The sequence below is a fragment of the Artibeus jamaicensis genome, unplaced genomic scaffold (genome assembly GCF_021234435.1).
Source record: "Artibeus jamaicensis isolate MK-2021 breed Jamaican fruit bat unplaced genomic scaffold, CSHL_Jam_final contig_1998, whole genome shotgun sequence".
Taxonomy (NCBI): domain Eukaryota; kingdom Metazoa; phylum Chordata; class Mammalia; order Chiroptera; family Phyllostomidae; genus Artibeus; species Artibeus jamaicensis.
The window spans coordinates 23,585,403-23,609,716 of record NW_026521407.1 but is presented as its reverse complement, the minus strand read 5'-3'; the positions used below and the strand labels follow the sequence as shown (position 1 = coordinate 23,609,716).

The 24,314-nt window shown below is 41.4% G+C and overlaps 1 protein-coding gene across 1 annotated transcript in view; it reads left to right on the top strand.

The window, feature by feature from the left end:
* Positions 1 to 24,314, top strand: part of PSMD11 (proteasome 26S subunit, non-ATPase 11) — a 36,040-nt gene that overhangs the window by 6,219 nt on the left and 5,507 nt on the right. Inside the window, exons 3-8 of the mRNA XM_037143318.2 lie at positions 2,256 to 2,380; positions 14,504 to 14,575; positions 14,974 to 15,031; positions 16,830 to 17,024; positions 22,077 to 22,221; positions 22,974 to 23,034. Of these exons, the coding sequence (XP_036999213.2) occupies positions 2,256 to 2,380; positions 14,504 to 14,575; positions 14,974 to 15,031; positions 16,830 to 17,024; positions 22,077 to 22,221; positions 22,974 to 23,034 (656 nt within the window). The remainder of the gene's footprint in view (positions 1 to 2,255; positions 2,381 to 14,503; positions 14,576 to 14,973; positions 15,032 to 16,829; positions 17,025 to 22,076; positions 22,222 to 22,973; positions 23,035 to 24,314) is intronic.

Below are 24,314 nucleotides of genomic sequence, written 5' to 3'. Positions count from 1 at the left end.
ATAGTTGAAATAGCTAAGGATGTTTAGCTTGGAGGAAGGGAAAGTTAGGGGGATATAAATGATAGTTATCTTCAAATTTATAACCTTGTGGAAAGAGGATGTAACTCATGTTTCAAAAAAGAATTTAGTTTGATTAGCATTGGAATAGCCTGCTTTCTGAACATTTTTGATACTAGAGATTGTTCAGAATTGTTCAAGCGCAGTAGGTAATGCTGTGGGAGAAGGGGCATTGCACTAGACTACTTTTAAAAAGCTAGGTTTATATCATTGAAATTTGCATTAGTGTAAAACAAATTTGAGGGGAAGAAATCAGAATGGCCTGGAGTTGGCATGGAAGACTTAAAAGGACTTTAGCTGGATCTAAAAGGTATTTCAGAATCCTAGGTCAAGGAGAAGGGAAGAAATTCCAGGTGGGAGTGGCATGAGTGAGGCTTGAGAGCAGGAGTGTGAGTGCAGAAAAGAATCTTGATGGGAATCAAAGGTCAGTAGTGGGGAGTGAAGAGAAAGATGAACTTCTCTTTCTGTATCAAGTTCCTTTTGTACCTGACTGGTCCAATGCATCCTATGACTTTTCAGGCAGACGAAGATTTCAGGACCCTGAATTAGCATCCTCAGGAGGGTGAGGTTTGCTTGCCCTGAATTAGAGTTCTCAGGAGGGTGAGTTTACACTTGGAGAATATTAAAGAGGCAGTGGCACTAAAGTAATTTTAACCTACATTCCAGAAGTACTTCCTTATTTGTTAATTGAAGCATTCTCTTATTTTTAGAAACTTATTTCTAAAGATGTTTTCTTAGAATTACTCTTAGAAACACTCTCTTTTCTTACACATCGGGGAACAACCTTTATGGTGGACACCTTTCTAAAAATTTTTAAATGTATTAATTAGAGAGAAAGAGAAACATCGATTTGTTTCGCTTATTTATGCATTCATTGGTTGATGCTTGTATGTATCCTGACCAGGAATTGAACCTGCAACCTTGGTGTATCTGGATGATGCTTCAACCAACTGAGCTACCTGGCCAGGACCTGGACACCTTTTTTTATTTTTCTTTTTTAAAGATTTTATTTTTAGAGAAAGGAGAAGGAAAGAATAAAGAGAGAGAAACATCTGTGTGTGAGAGATACATCGATCAGTTGCCTCGAATGTGCCCCCAACCGGGGACCTGGCTTGCAACACAGACATGTGCCCTGACTGGGAATTGAACTGGTGACTCTTTGGTTCTCAGGCTGGTGTTTAATCCTCTGAGCCAAATAGCCAGGGCTGGACACCTTTTCTGATTATAGTTTAAGACTTAGGCTTTGAAGATTAATGAGGAATTTTAAAAGGGAAAAAACACCCTAACTTACGTGTGAGAAGTTTATTCAAAATAGTAGCTAGGAACTGATACTGCTAAAAGGCTAAACTGGGGAGTACTTTGTTCAGGGAGAACTGCTAAGGTCTATTTAAAAGTTAAAAACATAGCCCTGGCTGGTGTACCTCAGTGGATTGAACATGGATGGGCCTGTGAAGCCAAGTGTCGCGGGTTCAATTCCCAGTCAGGGCACATGCCTGGGTTGCAGGCAAGGTCCCCAGTAGGGGACATATGAGAGGCAACCACATGTCGATGTTTCTCTCCCACTCTTTCTCCTTCTCTTCCCCTTTCTCTAAAAATAAAATTAAAAAATAAAATAGTTGAAATTTGTACAGCATTTTCACTGTTCTGGTAAGAACAAAATACATCTGTGTCACATAATATAAGTTGTATGATTTTTGTGATTGTGCATATGAGTTATATTTGCACTTAAAGCCATAATATAAAGATAAAAAATAAAATTCATGCTAATAATTTAAAAAAATTAAAAACAAATAACTTCTATAGCCTGATCCAATTTGTTGGTTGTAAGGTAGTGATTTTGTCCAAGGTGGCAGAGGCACAGCATGTTTTATGTTCTAGAAAACTTGTCTTTGGGAATGTGAGTACTTTGTTGTTTATCTTTCATTGAGATGGATAAATGAGACAGAGAGACTGGGCTTTTCCCAGGGCCCTCATAGTAATCCAGGCTTGAGTGGGGAATAGAATAGTACAGATTTGGAATATGTTGGTTTATTTTTGCTCCTCTTACCTGCAAGAATGCTTTAAATTCCTAAGTTTCATTTAGACTGATTGCAGTGACATAGGTACTGAGTTTATAATCTTGAGTTATTTTTTAAATGAGTATTTTGTTCCTAATTATCAATGTTTACTTTTTTCCTTTCTGAATTGCCTTCATGCAGAGCTTGGAGGACTCCTGAAGTATGTGCGACCCTTCTTGAATTCCATCAGCAAGGCTAAAGCAGCTCGTCTTGTCCGATCTCTTCTTGATCTGTTTCTTGATATGGAAGCAGCTACAGGGCAGGAGGTAAGCTGCTTTAGTGACAAATGGTGGACAATGTGGGTAATGAAAGTCTGGTTCAGTGAAAGAAATGCCTGACTGCACCGTGGTACTGATGTGGAAGGGACAGCTGGGAGAACAGCTCAGGACTTACCATGTCAGTTTCTCTTTGTTACAGGGCATTTGATACTTTGGGTCTGTTCCATGCTTTGCTTTGTAAGTGGAGATTGTCAGTGGTCCCTGGAATCCTTATTACATCAGGGTCACAAACTGATTCTTGTTTTTAAGGTATTGTATCGCCACACCTTTGTAATGTTTTTTGTGTCTGCGGTACTTTTCATTCTGTGTCGCAGTCTTGTGGCATCCCTTTTTGGCATGTTTTGTACTGAGGATATGCCTTTATTGAGGGGTGAGCATCCATCTATTTGTGTTTCTCGTGTGTGGAAGTGACTGGTGTATCTTTACATGGTTTCTACAAGTTCGGACCTAGTCACTGAGCCTCTTCCAACCTTTCCAAAGGTAGTTGTGTTTTTCATGGTTCAGGGGAAGGAGACACTGTCAAAATTAAAACTTGTTCTGTAAAATGTGTGACATTCAAGCAGGGTATATTGTGGTTGCTTGAATCTGTGGGAAGAATATAGTTGTTTTTCATGTACATGTGTGTGTATACTCATTAAGTGCCTGCTATGGGTTAGGCACTGATGCAGATACTGGGGGTAGATTCATTTGTAAAAATATACAGGCACTGCTCTCCTGAGTGTCATAGTTTAATGAGGAGGGCAGGCAATAAACACATATAAAATGTCAGGTAGTGTAAGGGCAGGGTAAAACTTGCTAGTTGGTTCTTTTTCTAATTGCTGTGGCCTCTGGGTATACAAGTAAAAGATAAGAAACCTCATAGGAGCGTATAGAATAAATAGTGAGGAATCAGAAACCTGGGACATGCAGATCCCACTTTGAAATCATGTCTTTTAAACACCGTAAACTGCCCTGGCTTGTGGGGCTCAGTTGGAGTGTCGTCCTGTAACTAAAAGGTTGCAGGTTCTGTCTCCCATGTGGGTGTGTGCTGGAGGCAACCAATAGATGTTGCTTCTGTAGAAGCAATGAAAAACATGTCCTTGGGTGAGGATTTAAAAAAAAAACACCACCATAAACTAACTTTATTTGTAGAGAAGTCTTCAAATTGATTTTTTCTGGTAGAACTATGCTCATGATAACATTTATTTATTTTTTCATGGATCTCTGTGATGTCAGACATGGTATTTTAAAACATTTTTATTGGTTATGCTGGTACGGTTGTCTCAGTTTTCATTCACCCTTTGTCTTGCTCCACCTAGCACCCCTACTCCCTTAAATGCTCTCCATATCCGTGATTATGTGTCTGTTATTGTTTGTTTAGTTTTTTAGATTCAATGTTGCTAGACATGTATTTATTGCCATTTGATTGTTCATAGTATTGCTCTTTTTTTAAATCTTTTTCTTAGATTTTTATTTTTTTTTTTAGATAGAGGAGAGGGAAGGGGGAAAGAGAGGGAGAGAAACATTGACGTGCAAGAGATATATTGATTGGTTGCCTCTTGCACACTGCCAACTGGGGGCCCAGCGGGCAACCCAGGCATGTGCCCTGACCGGGAATTGAACTGGTGACTTTTTGGTTTGCAGGCTGACACTCAGTCTACTGACTTACACCAGCCAGGCCTGATCTTTTTCTCAAATAAGTCCCTTTAACATTTTATATAATAATGATTTGATGATGAATTTCTTTAGTTTTTTCTTATCTGGGAACTTCTTTATATGCCCTTCAGTTCTCTCTTTTTTAAAAAAAATTTTTATTTATTTTGAGAGAGAAGGGAAGGGAGGAAGAAAGAGAGGGAAAGAAACACTGATGTGTGAGAAAAACACTGATTGGTTGCCTCTTGCTGGCCTCCATTGTGGGACCTGGCCCATAACCCAGGCATGTGCCCTGACTGGGAATCGAACTGTTGACTTTGCAGGGTGGCACTCAGTCCACTGAGTCACACCAGCCAGGGCTGCCCTTCAATTCTAAATGATATCTTTGCCGGGTACAGTGTCTTTGGCTGTAGGTCCCTGCTTTACACGACTTTGAATATGTCTTGCCACTCCCTTCTAGCCTGCAAACTTTCTTTTGAGAAATCTGCTTCTTATGGAACTCCCCTGTAGGTAACTGACTTCTTTTCTCTTGCTGCTTTTAAGGTTCTCTCTTTATCTTTAACCTGTGGTATTTTAATTGTGATTATGTCTTGGACTGGGTCTGTTTGCACCCCTCTTGTTTGGGGCCCTGCTTTCTCAACTTGCATGTCTTTCCTTCAGCAAATTAGGGAAGTTTTCTTGCACTGTTATTTCAAATAGATTTCTGATTTCTTGCTCTTTCTGTTCTCCTTCTGGCACCCTACTGTGATGCGAATATTGGATCTCTTGAAGTTTTCTCAGAGGCTGCTTAAACTAGCCTCATTTTTTTGGATTTTTTTTCTTGTTCTGATTGGTTGTTTTTTCTACCCTATGTCCACGTCATTGATTTGATTCTTGGCTTCATGCACTCTACTGTTGTTTCCCTGTAAATTGTTCTTCATTTCAATTAGCGTATCCTTTGTTTCTGATTGGATCTTTTTTATGCTGCTGACGTCCTCACTAGGTTCTTGGAGAATACACAGCCATTGCTGTGTATTGCCTGCAGAATTAGGTGTATTGTGGTTTTCTCCTGTAAACTTGCAGCAGCAGCTGGCAATCTGTGATGTGTACCAGACACGTCAGCCATATTGGATGCCTAGCTGTTTGCTGAGCAAGCTGTATATGCTCCCATCTCTGAAGTCTTTGCTTGTTGACCTCACTGTGATTTTCACCCTTCAGTGATCCACATTATATCTTGTATGTGTTACATTTCTAACCAGAAATATAACAGTTTTTGTGTGACAATCACTTGAACATTTGCCTTATCTTTTTTGTAGTATGGTTTCACTCAGGTGAAGTTCTGTATACCTTGTAGCACCTCAAGTGACTTTTCCTTTCCTAATGTAGGCATACCTCACTTTATTGCACTTCGCCTTTTTTGTTATTGTTCTTCAATTTTTTTTCCTTTTCTACTTTGCTTTATTGCTCTTTACAGATGTGTTCTTTACAAATTGAAGGCAAAACCCTCCATTGTCAAAAAGAGTTTGACTTGCTTTATTGCTGTGCTGACTTTATTGCAATGGTCTGGAACCAAACCAGATATCTCCAAGATACACCTGTCCATGGTGGTTCCTTAACCACGGCTACCCCTTTTCTAACCCACCATATTACTCTCTCTTTTGCTTCCTTTATAGTTCTAATATTGACCCCCCCTTTTTTTTTCGGTCGTAACTTCAAGCTGTCTAGGCTTGGGGCATTTTTATACATCTTGATTACTCTCAGCCTTACCTTAACACAGCTTTTTCTTCACTTCATTTCTGGTCTTTGCTTATATCTTAGTTACTCAGAGACCTTCCTTGATTCCCTTATTTAGAATACTCTATCTCTGCTTTACTTTTCTTTATATTTATTTTACTTATTAACATCTATTTCCTCCTTAGAATATGCGTTCCATGAGGATTGCTACTTTGTCCCATTCACTGTTGTCCTCAGCAGAGGTAGAGTAGTTTAGCCCAGTGGAGTTACATAACTAATATTTGTTGAGGGAATTCATGGATTATGCCTTCCCCATGGTAGATGTTTAGGAGATACTTTGTTGAATTAAGGCTTAAGTTTACTGAATTGAGATATAAACAATGATCTAGGTGACTCAGAGTCTTTGACTTGGTGAAACTGGAGATAGTCTTAACTTTGGAAGATTCTTTAATTGAGCGATGGTAAAGGATAGGAAAATGAGTCGTAGTTGGATATCACTGTTACAGTAGTATTGAAGCCTGAGGCAAAATGTGAAGTTTTAGTACACTCATAAGAGAACTAGGAATTTTGTGCTGGGGAGTTTGGTACCAAGAGTTGGGGGGTGGGTAGAGTTTTCTTTGCCTTTTTCTATTTGGGGACTAACCACAAGTTAGATCTGCATAACAGTCTTCGGCTTGCTATATTCTGAAAGGCTGATTTGATTCAGGTTAGGATTGGGTCAGTTGCAATACTAAGGCTTAGAGCCTAGAGAATGAGGATATTTGTATTGGGTTTGGGAGTGGTTAGGTGGGTGGGGGAGTGGGAGTAGGGTGGTTGACAAGGGGAAGGGAGTAGAAAATTGGGGTGAGGAGGGCAGAAACAAGGCTGAACTAGATCCTTGCCAAATAGTGAACAGGGATCTCTAGGGAGTTGCCTATGGGAAGCCTTTTTTGGTGTGTGTGTGTGTGTGTGTGTGTGCATGCGCGCTACAGTCTGACTGAAACACAGTAGCACATTTTAAGAAGCCTTACATAAAAAAAAAAATACTGTATTGGAATGTTATTTCAATGGAAAAAGGAGTTTGTGCAGAAAATTTCAGACATAGAATAGTAATTTTTTTCCCCATAGGGATTTACTTAACAAAAATCGTAACAAATAGTTAAATGTATTGATTTAAAACTTACTAATTTTGACCACATCACGCTTTTATCTCAAGTAAGGGCTTCCTCCAGAAGCTGTGTCTCTTATATCCTTATCCCCATTATCAATCATTGTTAGCATTAGCAAAGCACACAGCCTTTCAGACAAATAGCTGTGTTGCAAAGGCCTTTACATTTTTTCCTTAGAACTGAAGCACTGGTTCACCAATTACAATTCTAGATAATGTGTACCTGGTAATTGATAACAAACATGCAGTTCATGTTAATTTGTAAAAATAAAATCCCTGCTCTAGAAGAAATGTCTGTTCTGACCTTAACTTATTAAAGATGGTTCGAGATAGAAAGAGCACTGGAAGTAGGGTCCAGTTCTGGTCCCAGAGCTGATAGGTGGTCCTGGGTGTGTCACTTAACATCTGGACTGTCATGGAAATGGAGACAGGTGAGATTTTGGAGAATTCAGTGCTTCTTAACTGGGAAAATGTACATCAGAGTGGCCAAGATCTCTTCCAGACTGCTGAGTCCCGAGCCTAGGCATTCATTTTTTTGTGTTGTTTGAAAAAGCTCTGTGGGTAAAACTGATGGTGAGCTCTTCTTAGCCCTGTCAAGGTGTGTAGGACTAAAGATTCTTGTATTTTTGTTGCTAAAATATTCAATAAAATATTTTTAGTTCAATTCATGTTATGAAAAGAGATCTTACTTTGAGTTTGGCTTTTCAGAACATAATTTAAAAGTCTGAAATCGTGATTGGCTTGCTTTATTTTTAGTTTTTGTAGACTTTTTTTGAGTCTGTTGTATTTGGAACCACCAGAGGGCTCTAATGAGTTATAAAGGTTTCAATGAATCTCGATTAGTGTTAAATCTTCCAAAATACCATTTAATATCAGTCATTAATTTTTATTTATTGAATTTTGACCTACATTTTAAAGGCAGAAGATGTGTCAGTTTTGACTATATCCCTTAACTTTTCTCTCCTTACAATATCTCTTAAGAGAACTCTGGATTTACATATAAAAACCTGTCCTATTAGTGAAATAGATCTCCAGGAAGCTTGGTTTCTTTTATCTTGTGCTCTGATTAGGGGTTTTGATATAAAACTTGAAGTAACAGCAGTGATATAAGACCTGCAGTACTTAATGAGTAGTTTGGCAAAGCTAGTATGTCAAGGATACTCAGTGACATGTAGACTGTCCTGCGTAGACTGTTACTTCGAATCAACCACTTTGTACATTGTGTTACCGCTTAGGTGGCAGATAGAACTGAGGATTCAGAGTGCCTTTAAATAAAGTTTAAGCCCCCTCTAAGTGTTAGGTTAATTCTAATTTCTATCTACTGCCTTTAATAGAAGCTAAATTTGCAGTATTAGGTTGATGAATTTGTTAGTTGCACTTCTTAGAGTCTGAAAGGGAAGAGCCATCTGGGCCTCTCTAGTCTTATAAGCAACTGTTAGTAACAAGGCATTTGTGCTTAGGCCGAGAGCTTCTTTATTACCAGTGTATTCACATTAACACATCACTGTTACTATTTAATATTCAGGGAGAAATTAAAAAATTTCTTAGCCATCATAGAAATCTACATTCCAGGGCTACATATGTTTGAAATTTGGGGTCTCTCCTGGGAAAAGTAGAAGAGGAATTTCAACTTCCATCCAAATTGGAGGTGTAGGTAAACATGCTTTGCCTCCACATACAACTACAACAAAAATTACAAATACACTACAGAACAAATAACACCCAGATTTGTCAGAAGATCTAGCTATGTGGAAGTCTGACAACCATGGGAGTTACATTCATCCAGATGGGTAGGAGGGGCAGAGGTGGGGGCGCAGAGGAGTGGAGAGGCAGTGAAATGAGCAACCCAACATTTACATATGGTGGATAAAAATTGAGAGGAACACCTTTGGGTGTTAGCGATCCCAGCCCCCACCCAGACTATACAGCCCAGGGTCCCAGTGCCAGGAAGATAAGTCCCCCTAACTTCTATCTACCCAAATCAGGGGGTTGGGGTGGCAGAAGAAACTGGGATATTCAAGAGACTTCTCTTAAAGGTCCCTCAATGGACTTAGGACTCATACAGATCCATCCTGTCTGGGATTCAGCACCATGGCAATAGCTGGGAGGGCACCAGTGGCATATGGGAAGAAGGGGAGAAAATGAAGTGACTGGCAAGGGAGCAAATGCCAGCTTCCAAAGGCCAAACAGCAGCATTGTCCCTTCTCTGAGCCCTCCCCCACAGAGAGCCACAAAATGGTGAAAGGATCACCTTGCCCGGTGACTACTTAAGGCTCTGCCCCACACAATTTACAGATGTCTTTTCTACAATAGGCCATGCTTCTAAAACAGGGAGCCAGAACAGCTCTACCTAATACACTGAAACAAACACAAGGAGGCTGCCAAACTGAGGTGACATGGAAATATGCCCCAAATTAAAAAATAGACCAAAACTCCAGGAAAAGAACTAAATGAAGTGGAGATAAGCAACTGATTAGATGCAAAGTTGAAAACACTGGTTATCAGGATGCCCAAAGAAATCATGGGGTACTGCAAGGGTATAAAGAAAGACCCAGGCAGATATTGAAGGTTGCACTAAATGAAGTAAAGAAAAATCTACAGGGGACCAGTAGCGGAGGGGATAAAGATGAGATTCAGATGAATGATTTGGAACATAAGGAGGGAAAAAAAGTAGTCAAACAGAACACTAAGAAGAAAAAAATAATTAAAAAATGAGAATAGAATATGGAGCCTCTAGGACATCTCCATACTTAACCAACATCCGAATCATAGGGCTACTAGAAGGAGAAGAGGAAGAGCAGGAAAAAGAAAACTTATTTGGAAAAATAGAAGAAAATTTTCCTAATTTGGTGAAGGAAATAGACATAAAAGCCCAGGAAGGTCAGAGAGTCCCAAACAAGTTGGACCCAAAGAAGACCACACCAAGACACACCATATTTAAAATGCTAAAGGTTAGCCCTGACTGGTGTGGCTCAGTGGACTGAGTGCTGGCCTGCAAACTAAAGGGTTGCAGGTTCAATTCCTAGTCAGGGCACATGCTTGGGTTGTGGGACAGGTCTTCATTAGGGAGTGTGCAAGAGGCAGTCACACATTGATGTTCCTCTCCTTCTCTTTCTCCCTCCCTCTCCCCTCTGTTAATAAACAAAATGTTTAAAAAATGCTAAAGGTTAAAGATAAAGTAGAAATAAAGAGAGAATCATAAAAACAACAAGAGAAGACTCCTGGCCAAGATATAGGCGTAGGTGGAAACACTGTGCCTCCTTGCACAACCAAAATTAGATACAACAAAGATTTAGAAGCAAAAAACACAACCAGAACAGACAGAAAATTGAACTATACGGAAGTCCGACAACCATTGAACCAGACCAGTAAGAGGGGTGGAGTTGGTGGCCTGTGGAGAGGGATCGTGGCAGGAAAACCCAGTGGCAGGCAGACCCGGGAGTGCAGGCAGTGGGGCTGACCATGGTCACACATTTGTGCGCAGATAAACTAGGCAAAAATGGGCAGCAAGACGGACCGAGCAACCCAGGGCCCCGGCAATGGGAAATAAAGCCTAAAAGCATAGATTGAAAAGGTGCCGGCTTGTGGGAAGCAGTAGAAGGGACTGAAATGGGAGAGAGGGCGGAACAAGTGCCATTGCTCCCTCTCTGACCCTGCCCCCACATATAGTGTCACAACCCAGCCACTGGGTTGCCTCACCATGGTGAACACCGAGGCTCTGCCACTCATATGAAACAGGCACGACCAGACTAAAAATGGAAGAACAAATCAAAAGAACAAATCAACCAAGAACAAATCAAAGCCCCAGAGCCAATACTTTTAAGCGACCAAGAGATAGCCAACCTATCAGATGCACAGTTCAAAACACTGGTGATAGGATGCTCACAGAACTGGTTGATTTTGGTTGCAAATTAGATGAAAAGGTGAAGACTACACTAAGTGAAATGAATGAAAATGCACAGGGATCCATTAGTGATGGAAAGAAAACTGGGACTCAATGGGAGTGGACCAGAAGGAAGAAAGAAACAAGCAAAGAGAAAAGAATAAAGAAACAAGAATTCAAAAAAAGAAATGAGAAGAGGCTTAGGAACCTCCAGGACATCTTTAAACGCTCCAACATCCGAATTATAGGGGTCCCAGAAGGGGAAGAGGAAGAGCAACAAGTGGAAAACTTATTTGAACAAATAATAAATGAGAACTTCCCCAACCTGGCAAAGGCAATAGACTTCCAGGAAATCCAGGAAGCTCAGAGAGTCCCAAAGAAGTTGGACCCAAGGAGGAACACACCAGGGCACATCATCATTACATTAGCCAAGATTAAAATGAAGGCGAGAATCCTAGAAGCAGCAAGAGCTAAGGGGACAGTCACCTACAAAGGAGTTCCCATCAGACTGTCAGCTGATTTCTCAAGAGACCTTACAGGTAAGAAGGGGCTGGAAAGAAGTATTCCAAGTCATGAAAGGCAAGGACCTACATCCAAGATTGCTGTATCCAGCAAAGCTTTCATTTAGAATGGAAGGACAGATAAAGTGCTTCTCAGGTAAGTCGAAGTTCAAGGAGTTCATCATCACCAAGCCCTTACTATGTGAAATATTAAAGGGACTCATCTAAGAAAAAGAAGATAAAAAAGATGAACAGTGAAAGGACAGCAAACTCACAGTTATTAACAGACACACCTAAAACAAAAGCAAACTAAGTAGACAGCTAGATCAGGAGGGGAGCCACAGGAATGGAAATCACACAGAGGGTTAGCAAACGGGAGTGGGAGGAGGAGAAGGGGGAGAAGGTACAGAAAATAAGTAGCATAGATGGTGGGGAGAAAATAGGGGGAGGATGGAGGGCAAGAGTAGTGTAGAAATGTAGAAGCTAAAGAACTTACGACACATGGACATGAACTAAAGTGGTGGGAGGTGGGTGGGAGGGGGTGTGCAGGGTGGAGGGGACTGAAGGGGGGGAATGGGACAATTATAATAGCATAATCAATAAAATATATATATATATATTTTTAAAAGCAGCAAGAGAAAAGCAGAGAGTTACCTACAAAGGAGTTCCCAAAGACTGTCAGCTGACATCTTAAAGGAAACTTTGCAGTCTAGAAGGGACAAAATAAAACTAAAGGAGGTCACTGTCAACAAGCCATTGTTATGTGAAATATTAAAGCGAACATATAAGGAAAAGGTCAAAACTATGAACATTAAAATGGAAAGAAATTCACAATTATCAACAACTGAATCTAAAAACCAAGCAAATAAGCAGAACAGGAACAGAAACAAAGATATGGAGATCATATCATATGGAGGATATGGAGATCACATGAAGGGTTATCAGCTGGGAGGGGGAAGAGAGAACGGGGAAGTCATTCAGGGATTAAGAAGCGTAATTGGTAGGTACATAATAGACAGGGGGGTGTTAAGAACATTATAGGAGGTTGGACTTCCGCCAAGATGGAGGCGTATGTGGAAGCACTGTGCCTTCTCGCACAATCAAGTTTAAAAACAACAAAGTTTTAGCAACAAAAATGCAGCCAAACCACAGAAAATTGAACTATATGGAAGTCTGACAAAAACGCACCCTTCAGCCAAACCGGTAAGAGGGGCAGAGCCAGCAGCAGAGCAGGGTCGGGCAGGAAAGATCCACCGGACTGATCCGGGGGACTGACCCAGGCGCGTGACCCAGGCGCTCCAGCAGTTGTGGGCGGATCCACTGAGGGCTGACCACGGTCATACATTCGAGCGCAGATAAACCGGTGAAGGAGCGAGCGGTGAGACAGACCATGCAGGACCCCGTGGCTGGAAGGGGCAGAGGGGACCGCCATTGTCCCTTTCTGACCCTGCCCCCACCTACAGTGTCACAAACCAGTGACCTGGGTGGCCTCTCTCTGACCCGCCCCCACTTATAGCACCATGAACCAGTGACTTAGGTGGCCCGGCCCTGGTGAACATCAAAGGCTCCGCTCCTCAAACGTAACAGGCACAAACAGATCAAAACATGGCTCAAGAAGAACTCAGAGCCCCAGAGCCTATAAATCTAAGTGATGAAGAAATAGCCAAGCTTTCAGGTGCATAGTTCAAAACACTGGTGATCAGAATGCTCACAGAACTGGTTGATTTTAGTCACAAATTAGAGGAACATATGAAGGCTAAACTAATTGAAATGAATGGAAATGCACAGGAAACCAATAGTGGTGAAAAGGAAACTGGGACTCAAATCAAGGGAGCGGACCAGAAGGAAGAAAAAAATGACCAAACAAAAAAATATGAAGAAACAAGAATTCAAAAAAACGAGGACAGGCTTAGGAACCTCCAGGACATCTTTAAACGCTCCAACATCCAAAGTATAGGGGCACCAGAAGGGGAAGAGGAACAGTCACAAGTGGAAACCTTATTTGAACAAATAAATAAATGAGAACTTCCCCATTCTGGCAAAGGAACTAGACTTCCAGGAAATCCAGGAAGCTCAGAGAGTCCCAAAGAAGTTGGGCCCAAGAAGGAACACACCAAGGCACATCATAATTATATTAGCCAAGATTAAAATGGAGAGAATCCTAGAAGCAGCAAGAGATAAGGGGACAGTCACCTACAAAGGAGTTCCCATCAGACTGTCAGTGGATTTCTCAAAAGAGACCTTACAGGCAAGAAGGGGCTGGAAAGAAGTATTCCAAGTCATGAAAGGCAAGGACCTACAACCAAGATTGCTGTATCCAGCAAAGTTTTCATTTAGAATGGAAGGACAGATAAAGTGCTTCTCAGATAAGATCAGGTTCAAGGAGTTCATCATCACCAAGCCCTTATTATATGAAATTTTAAAGGAACTTACCTAGGAAAAAGAAGATAAAAAATATGAACAGTGAAAGGGCAGCAAACTCACAGTTACTAAGAACCACACCTAAAACAAAAGCAAACTAAGAGGACAGCTAGATCAGGAGCAGAACCATAGAAATGAAGATCACATGGAGGGTTAGCAACAGGGGAGTGGGAGAAGGAGAAGGGGGAGATGATACAGAAAATAAGTAGTGTAGACAGTAGGTAGAAAATGGGGAGGGCAAGAATAGTATGGGAAATATAGAATCTAAAGAACTTGAGACATGTGGTCATAAACTAAAGGGGGGGACTGGTGGGGGAGGGGGTGTGCAGGATGGAAGGGAATGAAGGGGGGAATAGAACAACTGTAGTGGCACAATCAATAAAATATATTTTAAAAAAACATTATAGGAAATGGAGAAGCCAAAGAACTTAATATGCGGGACTCATAGACATAAATTAGGGGATTGCGGGAGGGAAGGAGGTACTGGGCAGAGGGGAACAAAGGAAATATTGGGACAACTGTAATAGCATAATCAAAATATATTGAAAACAGCAATAACAACAAAAAAGAGGAATCTCAACAATGAGGCTCTTTTCCAGAGGAATACAATCTAAACACAAAGATAATTTATGTGTGAAAAGCCTAGTTGGGTCTTTATTATGATATAAGTTACACATTGGGACACTGTGGATCAAGGCATTAAACAGAGCAGAATGGGTAGTATTAAGGAGGGGATTAAAGCTGTTCTCCGAAGCAAGTTTGTGGGAAGAATGTGAGAACATAATATTGAGTGTACTCTCTTTTCTCTGTTGCAGGTTGAGTTGTGTTTAGAGTGCATCGAATGGGCCAAATCAGAGAAAAGAACTTTCTTACGCCAGGCTTTGGAGGTATGTACTTATATTAGTACTGATTTCAGGTCTCTAGGCGTTAGACAGATTATGGGTGTAAGTAACACCATTGGATTAAAAGTATTTTCTGCAACTTTATATTATTATCCAGGCACCCAAAGCTTATTGCTAGTATTTTCAGTCATGACAGTTGCACTGGTTGAAGTTTGGAGACATATCTGCTAACTTAGATGAGTAAGCAGAAATGTCGCCCAAGTTAACAGTCACTGCCCGTAATAGGAGGTACCATGAGCTAGGTAATTTTTTTAGACTGAATTTGATATTATTATCAGGATTTGATATTTAACAGTAACAGTTCGGTGGCTCTCAATCTTTTTGAGTTCTGTCTTTGGCTTTTACCCTCCTTCCCATCAGTCAATACCTTCTCTCTTCCCTAGGCGAGACTGGTGTCTTTGTACTTTGATACGAAGAGATACCAGGAAGCATTGCATTTGGGTAAGTAAGCTGGTAGAAATCAATAAGGCATCCTAGCTGGCTACCTGAATGTATTTTTGAACATGACCACTTTTATTAATAATGTATATTCTTTCTACTTCTTAGATGGGTTGAAGATAGCTTTTATTTACTGAATCTGTCATGGAAAAGTGCCATTTGGAAGTTCTAAGAAACTAACTAGAATTGTTTATTTTTTTATTTATTTAAAACATTAAAAATTTATTTTATTTGAAAAAATTTATGGGGTGACATTGGTTAATAAAGTAATAATAGGTTTTAGGTATACTGTGTGTTCACCACCCCAAGTCAAGTATCCCTCCATCACCATTTATTCCACCATTACCCCCTCCCACCTTCCCCTACCTTTTCTCTCTTTCTCTCTGGCAGTTACCATACTGTTGTCTGTGTCTATGAGGTTTGCTGCTTTTTTTTTGGTGCTTAATTCCTTCACATTTTCACCCAGCTCCCCCTGCTCCCCTGCCTAGAGTTGTCATTCTGTTCTCTGTCTCTGTGAGTCTTTCTTCCTTCAGTTTATTTATTTAGTTCATTAGATTTCACATATAAGTGAAATCGTATGGTGTTTGTCTTTCTATGGCTGGCTTACTTTTTTTTACATGATACCCTCCAGGTCCCTTTTTTTCTATGGCTGAGTAGTATTCCGTTGTATAAATTACCACAGTTTTTTTTTTTTTTTAAATTTTTATTTATTTATCTTTAGAGGGGAAGGAGAGAGGGAGAGAAACATCAATGTATGGTTGCCTCTAGTGCATCCCCTGCAGGGAACTGGCCTTCAGGGAACCTGCCTGCAACCCAGGCATGTGCCCTGACTGGGAATCGAATCGCCATCCTCTGGTTCACAGGCCCGTGCTCAATCCACAGAGCTACACCGGCCAGGGCTTACCACAGCTTTTTTTGTCCACTATCTTCCACCGGGCGCTTAGCTGCTTCCAAATCTTGGCGATTGCAAATAGTGCTACAATGAATATAGGAGTACATATATTCTTTTGAGTCAGTGTTTTGGGTTTTTTCAGGTATAGTCCCAGAAGTGAAATCATTGGGTTGTAAGGCAGGATAAATTTTTAAAAGATCTTTTGTTTATTAATTTTTAGACAGAGGGGAAGGGAGGGATAAAGAGATTGAGAGAAACATCAGTGTGTGGTTGCCTCTCATGCGCCCCCTACTGGAGACCTGGCCCACAACTCAGGCATGTGCCCTGACTGGGAATGGAACCTGTGACCTTTTGGTGTGTAGCCTGGGGCTCAATTCACTGAGCCACACCAGCCAGGGTCCTGAGTGTTCTTATGAGGGTGAGAAAGGGAGATGTTGTGGCACAGGTGGGAAACACGAGGCACGCAGGTTGAATCCCGCCCTCCACCTTATTTTATCTGGCTTGGCACCTTGTTTCTACCTGGTGTCAGTGCCAAGCTCCTTGCCCCTAGTTAAAGAATAATTATATTTATACAGTCTTAAAATTACATTTGGCCCTCTGAAGGCAATCATGAGGCTGATGTGGCCCCTCACTTCCCCGGTGAAAATGCATTTGACACCCTTGTGTTATGGGTTAAGGTATCAAGATTTTGGCCAGAAGGCACAGTCTTCCTTCTGAGACCACACCTTTCCCCTTGCCTTTTCTCTACCTCTTCTCTTCCCTCAGGGTGTGTTACCTTTCCCTTTCTCTCTTCTTAGCTCCAAGGGCCCTTCTTTTGCCTCTGTAACTTTCTAAATAAACTTTCTTTTATAGTTTGGAAATAAAAAGATTATGGCTAAGAAATGGGGCATATTTTCTTTTCTTCTTTAGGTTCTCAGCTGTTGCGGGAGTTGAAAAAGATGGATGACAAAGCCCTTTTGGTGGAAGTACAGCTCTTAGAAAGCAAAACATACCATGCCCTGAGCAACTTGCCGAAAGCTCGAGCTGCCTTAACCTCCGCTCGAACCACAGCAAATGCCATCTACTGCCCCCCTAAATTGCAGGCCACCTTGGATATGCAGTCGGGTAATGTCTGTAGCTACTCACGGGATGTTTTCTTAAAGCTCATCTTATTTCACAGGTGGCAGGCGTGGAGGGTTGGGGAGTAAAATTGGCTGATTTGGCTTGGGCTTCTTCAAAGAAACCAGTTAGAAGGCTATTTCTCTAATTAGCTGCTTCCTTCTATTAACTTTCTATGAATTGCCTAAAATATATTAACAACATGCGTATTCATGATTGAGCAGGCAACTTGATTTTTGAGAGCTGAGACCCTAGAGAGATCTTACTTAAAGGTTTAAAAAGCTGCCCAATTTCTGTCTTTGTTGCTGCTCAGGGTGGTAGCAGCTCTTTCCAGAATGGACCAGCCTACATCTGATGTCACTTGGAGATCTTCGTAAAGTGTATTAGACTTTTCCAAATGGCCTCAGAACAGGGCTAAGAAAAGACCCCCGTCCCCAATTTCAGTTGAGTGTTGTGGATAGCTTCCTGGTGGACTGTGTGAATGTTGGGGCTAGGAGACCATGGGTAGTAGAATACTTTTTCTTGTAGTCAGTAGCTTTTATTTTGGGGGTTGGCAAAAAAATTCATGTTTTTTTCTGTAAAATAAAAGACATTTTTTATTTTCACCAATAATTTTATTGATTTGGGTATTTTGAGTATGTTGGCTATTTCCTGTATGGTAATGTTAATTGTTCTTAATTAATGTCTTGATTTGATTGGTCTCAACGTCCGTGGTGTACCCAACCATGGAGTACTGTCCAGCAAGAAATCTCCAGCATGAAATTTGTAAACCAGTGTTGACATGTTTGGTCAGTCCATGCACTGCTCAAATCTTTTTTGTGTTTCAGTTGCATTTTTACCTTTCTTGAAATAATAAAGCGTAATATGCCAAAAATGTTGCTTATTTTCTTTCATATGGATGGCTACATAGAAATTCACCCATTTGATTAATTTTTTTTTTAGATTTTATTTTTATTTATATTTAGAGAGAGAGGAAGGGAAGGAGAGAAATATCAATGTTTGGTTGCCTGTTTTGTGCCTCCAGGTGGGGACTTGGCTGGCAACCCAGGCATGTGCCCTGACTGGTAATTGAACCAGTGACACTTTGGTTCGCAGCCTGTGTGCTCAATTCACTGAACTGCAACACCCTGGGCTGATGATTTTTTTTGAAATGCACGCTGATATGACAGCTGTTACAATATGGTCTAAAAAAAATTGTTTCAAATAAAGTTAAGACAACTACGCACTTAATTGGGCCATCTTATGGAAAAAACCAAACTTGTTGGCCAACCCAGTAGTCACAGTTTATTATTATTGGAGGAGTGCTGGGGTTGAAGACAGAAGACTGGCTTCAAAGCTCTTACCTCTGTAGCCTTAGTTTCCACGCACGTCTGCCCTACTTGCCTCTTGGGTATTGCGTTAAGTGGCACGTTTTGTCATTCAGGGGTCAAGAGCATGTAGCTCTAGACTCCCAGGTTGAAATTTTGGTTCTGCCAAATTCTGGTTACTTGATCTTTGGGCAAGTTACCTAAGTTGTCTGTAGGTTGTACCTCTTCATAGGATTGTGGTGGGGAGTAAATGATACGATGAATGTGAAGCTTTAATCAGTACTTAGTGTTGACCTTTCTTTAACCCCTGCTCTTTTATTATGCCCGTCCTTCACGGTCAAGAGATGAACTTGCATCTGCATTCTCAGAGGAAATAAAGCCATTTTTAGGTAAACCCTCTCTTTTCTCCCCTCTCCAGAATTCGTATCACTACCCACTTTTCCCCCTTACCAAGAGCGATCCTTTTGCCTCTCCTTCCGTTCCACCGTAGTCTGTGGTCTGCTTCTCCACTCGGATCTTCCTCTAGTTTCTGAACCACCCGAGCTGAAAAGTACAGTCTTTTCCCTTTTTATTTATTTTTAAAATTAAAAAAAAACCAAAAAACTATTTTACTTAATTTTTAAAATTTTATTTATCTTTAGAGGGGAAGGAGAGAGGGAGAGAACTATCAATGTATGGTTGTCTCTCATGCGTCCCCCACTGGGAACTGGCCTGCAACCCAGGCATGTGCCCTGACTGGGAATCGAACCGCGATTCTTTGGTTCGCAGGCCTGCGCTCAATCCACTGAGCTACACCAGCCAGGTCCTTCCTCTTTTTAAATTGCTATCTTCTTTTCTGTCAAGATTCTTGAAAAAGTTGAGAGTGTCCTTTCTTGTGTATTGACTCCTTGAAAGAAATCAGTAACTCCCCTATAACCTTTGACTGGGTAGGGTAGGGATGTAGGATTTTGACCCTGTTGAATATTCTAGGCCTTTTTTTTTAAAAACACCACTGTAGGTTTCTTGGACATTGCTGTCTCTCTGGTTTTCTTCCCTTGATGATCAATTAGCCTTGGTCACACTTTGCTATTTCCTCTTCCTTCTGACTTTGTTCCTCAGTGTTTTTTCCTTAGTTCTTTTCTCTTCCTCTTCTCCCCGTTTTCTGTCTAATCCCATACTCTCCATGGCTTTAGCTGCCACATAAAACTAATGGTCTCCTTCTGTTAATCTCCAGAACGTCCTCTCCTAAATTCCAGATCCAGATGTTCAGCTGTATGATGGACACGCCCCCCTAAATGTCCCTTAGGCATCTCAGTCTCAGCATACTAAAAACCAGAATTATCTAACCTCTGTCCCCTCAACTGTTCTTTTTCTGCATCTACTATTTTAGTTAATGGTATTTTATTTTTATGAGATTTTATGTTATTTTTTAAAGGATGTTATTTATTTTTTAGAGAGAGGGGAAGGAAGGTAGAAAGGGAAAGAAACATCATTGTGCTAGAGAAACATCGATTGGTTGCCTCTCGCGCACCCCCAATCAGGGACCTGGCACACAACCCAGTCTTGTGCCCTGACCAGGAATCAAACCAGCAATCTTTTGGTCTGTGAGAGGATACCCAGCCTACTGAGCTACACCAGTCAGGGCTGATCATGTAACTTCTTTGTTTAAAATGCTCCAATGGTTCCTTGTAATCCTCAGGCTAAATTATACTTTAACATGACATTCAAAAGGAAGGCATTCTTTCCTTTTGATTCCCATCTCTTTTTCATTTCTAGTGATCAAATGATTTCATGTGTTCTTGCTTCTGAGCCTTTATGTATTTTGTCATCTCTGCTTCAAAATTCTCTTCTTCATCTTGTCCCCTTGGCAAACTCTTACACATCCTTCCAGACATAGCTCTGATGCCTTTCTGTTAACACTCTTCACTGCCTTGCTCTGAGACTTCCTTTTCAAGGTATATCTCTTCGGACATGTTATGATACTGATCTCATTTCTGTTTTGGTGATCATCTTTTCCACTATGAGACTGATTTTCTTCAGGGCCTCATTCATATTTATTTCCTCTATAGTAGCTATATGAGTGCTCGGCATGGTAGGCTCTTGTTAATATTGGTGTTGAATGAGTGACAGTCTTTTTATAAACAGTCAACCACGTCAACCATGATGCTCATGGTCACAGTGTGACACTTATTTACTAATGTATTGGGGAAATAGTGTACCCATCTTGGGGCAGGGGGCTTATTTTACTATTTTTCCCCTAACTTTCTTAGTTTGGCTCTGGTCTGTTCTCCTCTAGCTGTGGACTGGGAAATATGGGAAAGTGGAGATTCGTCTCATCTAGTTTAGCAGGGTTGTTTGTTGGCTATCTTTAGGGAGCTCTCCTTTGCTGCAGCGAAGGGTGGGTTCTCTCCAGGCCTCTGCATTTAAGAATGGGAGAAGGAGGATCTGATTCCTTCAGGGTCAGAGTGGGAGGTCTTTTGGTAGGATCAAAGTATTGGGGTGTGTCACTTACCACTCACTAACTCGCTGTTAAGTTAGAAGTTCCACCTTGGTGTGCCAGACACACAGGCTTGTGACAGGCAGGTTAGGAGTGCGCTGGAACATTGCTCTCTTGGAGTCACGTGTAAGCGGTTTTGTCTTTGTACTCCAGTGTGCTGAATGCTTTCTACACGCACCTTGGTGTGAAAAATGTTGGGAAGCCCTGTGGTAAATAAATACATGGGGCTGAGGAATATAACCTCATAAGGGGCAGAGGGAGAGTTAAAACTGGTAAATAGACTCTTAGGGCTTGCCTTAGATGTTCCCAAGCTAGAGAGACTAATTTTCAAATTATCTCAAGTCATAGTATGGGTTGGATATAATAGCAGGTTCAATCAAAGTTTGGCTTATTGGAAGCATCCCAGCTTCTAAAAAGTGCAATGTGCAATTATTTACTTATTAAAAGATTTTATTTATTTACTTTTAGAGGGGAGGGAAAGGAGAAAGAGAGGGAGAGAAACATCATGTGTGAGAGATACATCAATTGATTGCCTCTCATACACCCCAACCAGGTATTTGGCCTGCAGCCCAGGCATATGCCCTGACTGGGAATTGAACCGGTGACTTTTTGGTTCACAGGCCAGTGCTTAATCCACTGAGCCACACCAGCCATTGCACTGTGTGCATTTAAATTTATGGATTTGGCATTATGTGAAATCTATACTGACTGCGTCTAGGCAAAAGCACATCCATAAATGGCAAGTATCTGAAATGAGAATATAAGAGGTTGGATGTTTTTTTCTCCCATGAAAGCTGCTTACATATAAAAATGTCAAGCTTAGAAAAGCTATCTTAATGAAATGGTTAATGTTATTAGAACAGGTCATTTAGGTAGTGCAGGGATGTTGGGGTCAACTTCCTGACCTGTGACAGTGAAGTGATGGAAGGTAAACCTGTCCTTTTCTAGTGGCTCCACAAGACAGGACTGCAGTAAGGGTGAGAAGCATGGGGCAAGATGTTACAGTGTACAGTTTTTAGGATCTTCTTTGAGTTGAATCTTAACTCCTTCAGAATTTATATTGGCAAGATGACATTGAACTGGGAGGCCAAACACCTGGGTTCTAATCTCAGCTTTGACATTAGCTGGCAGTGACTTGGGGCAGGTCCTTTATCCTTTTCTGACCTCATGAATAAGTAGATGGGGTTGGGATAGATTTCTGAGGCCCTTCCCAGCCATAATCTTACATGGTTTTCTTGTTTCCTGGGTTCTTACTCCTTATGTTTCAATACACAGGCATTATCCATGCAGCAGAGGAGAAGGACTGGAAAACTGCATACTCATATTTTTATGAGGCATTTGAGGGTTACGACTCCATTGATAGCCCCAAGGCCATCACATCTCTGAAGTACATGTTGCTGTGCAAAATCATGCTCAACACGTAGGTGCACGTTACTCTGGGATATGAGAATTCAGATTCTTCAGCTAAGTTTTCTGCTCTGTCAGAGATGGCTTGGGCGGGGAGGTTGGCTAGTCACAAGCCACAGCAGCTGCTTCCTGGGCTGGTTGAAGAGTGGGAAGGCGGACGGTGATCTGGAGCACTTTTACTTGCTAGCCTTTCAGAATTGAGGAGACGGAGTTTAGAATTATGCTTCCCAGCCCCTCGTGAGGGGTTCTCCTCATCCTGCAATTATCCTGTCCAGAGGGTTGCTGAGCTTAGGACCGAGGGCCAGAAAACAGCTTACAGACCGGTACCAGCTGACCGGGCCGACCCAGAGTGGGGGTGGGTTAAGGGAGAGGTTTAAAAAAGGGGGAAACAGCAAGTATGACAGATCCTTTTATAAAAAGTAATACAGAATTTATCTGCACTTTTGGGGGAATAAATGAGGTACTCATTGGGATTCTTTTTGGATATTATATTGGGATTTTGATTTACACTTATCATTCTGCCTGTTGGTTCAACTACTTTTGGTAGGTTAGTGTGGCTTTCTTTTTATGTCGGGAGTTTGTCTACTCCTCAGTGCTGAGCTTTGTCCTAGAGTACAGAAATCCTGGCTTCTGCAGTGTGAGGGGTATATGGGTTTAGGAGTGAGGGCTGATTCTCAGTGGATTTCGGAGAAAAAGAAATTCACCTAAACTTACAAGCATACTGTTCTGGAGCAATTGACCAAGTTTTTTTTTTTTTTTTTCTAGCCCAGAAGATGTCCAGGCTCTGGTGAGCGGGAAGCTTGCACTTCGCTATGCCGGGAGGCAGGTAGGGAATGCCGGGACCACAGTTCCCATCTCTGGTCACTCTGAGGCCAGCGTGCAGTCAGACGTGATGCTCCCTGAGGCCAGTGCTCTTTAGGTCTCCATTGTACATTTTTATTCCCCACCTTTCCCTTAAGCCCATTCAGTATGTTTCCTATACTATTAAATTCTTGTCCTAAAAGTGTTTGGCGCTCTTATGGACATCTGGTGGATTTTGAGGGCCTTATAGAACTGAATTTTAGCATTTGCATCGAGCTAGGTTGCATTTTCCTCTGATCAGGAAATTTATCTACCATGGAGCCTTGTCTGTGAATTGGAAATGCGCAGAATATGAGATCTTGGTTTCTCTGAATTGAAGCCTGGTTAAGGTCCGGTGCAAATATGCTTTATGGAGATCAGATCTCTTGGTGCAGAAATGAGGTTTCGATGACTTGCCTGAGTGCTTCTCATGTCAGTACCCACCCTTCCACTCATGCCCTGAGTTTCAGATATGGTGTAAGAAGAGGCTTTCAATGTTTGGGGGCCCTTTTGTGGTACCTTTTGTACCTGAGTAGCTATGGGTATGACCCGTGTAAAGATGATGTCTCAGATGTGTACACCATGTCTGCCTTGTACTTCACTTAAATGTCACTACAAAAGTAAAAGTAATCTTTGTAGATTCAAATGCAGTTTGTCTCTAAACAATGGACCCATTGGCTGTCTTACCGTATTCTTTTTAAAGATTTTGTTTATTTATTTTTAAAGTGGAGGAAAGGGAGGGAGAAAGAAAGGGAGAGAAACATCCATCAGTTGCCTCTCACATGCCCCCAACTGGGACCTGGCCTGCAACCCAGGCATGTGCCCTGACTGGGAATCAAACCAGCAACCTTTCAGTGTGCAGGCCAGCGCTCGATCCACTGAGCTGCACCAGCCAGGGTGGTCATAAGATGATTTCTTCCTTCTCCACAAGTGGTCCTGATAGGCATTATATCAGAAAAAGTTTCAGAGCAGTTTCTAGTTTTGATCAAAAGAACACTGGGTATTGCTAAAGTGGGAGGTTTACTACCCTGTCTAGAAGTAGAGTTGAGTAGACGGGCTAAGAGAGGTCAAGTGTCCAGGACAAGGTCAGGTAACTAGTAGAGGTGGAGCCAGACTTTGAACTTGGGTTATCTTGGTCTCAGTTCATACTTTTCTCATGACATTTGTCCTGTCTATAGAACAAATGCTGGGGAGAAACTACACTTTGCACTCTTTTTAGAGTCTGCTGTATAAGACACACCATTTTTATTTAAGTACTTAGGCTGG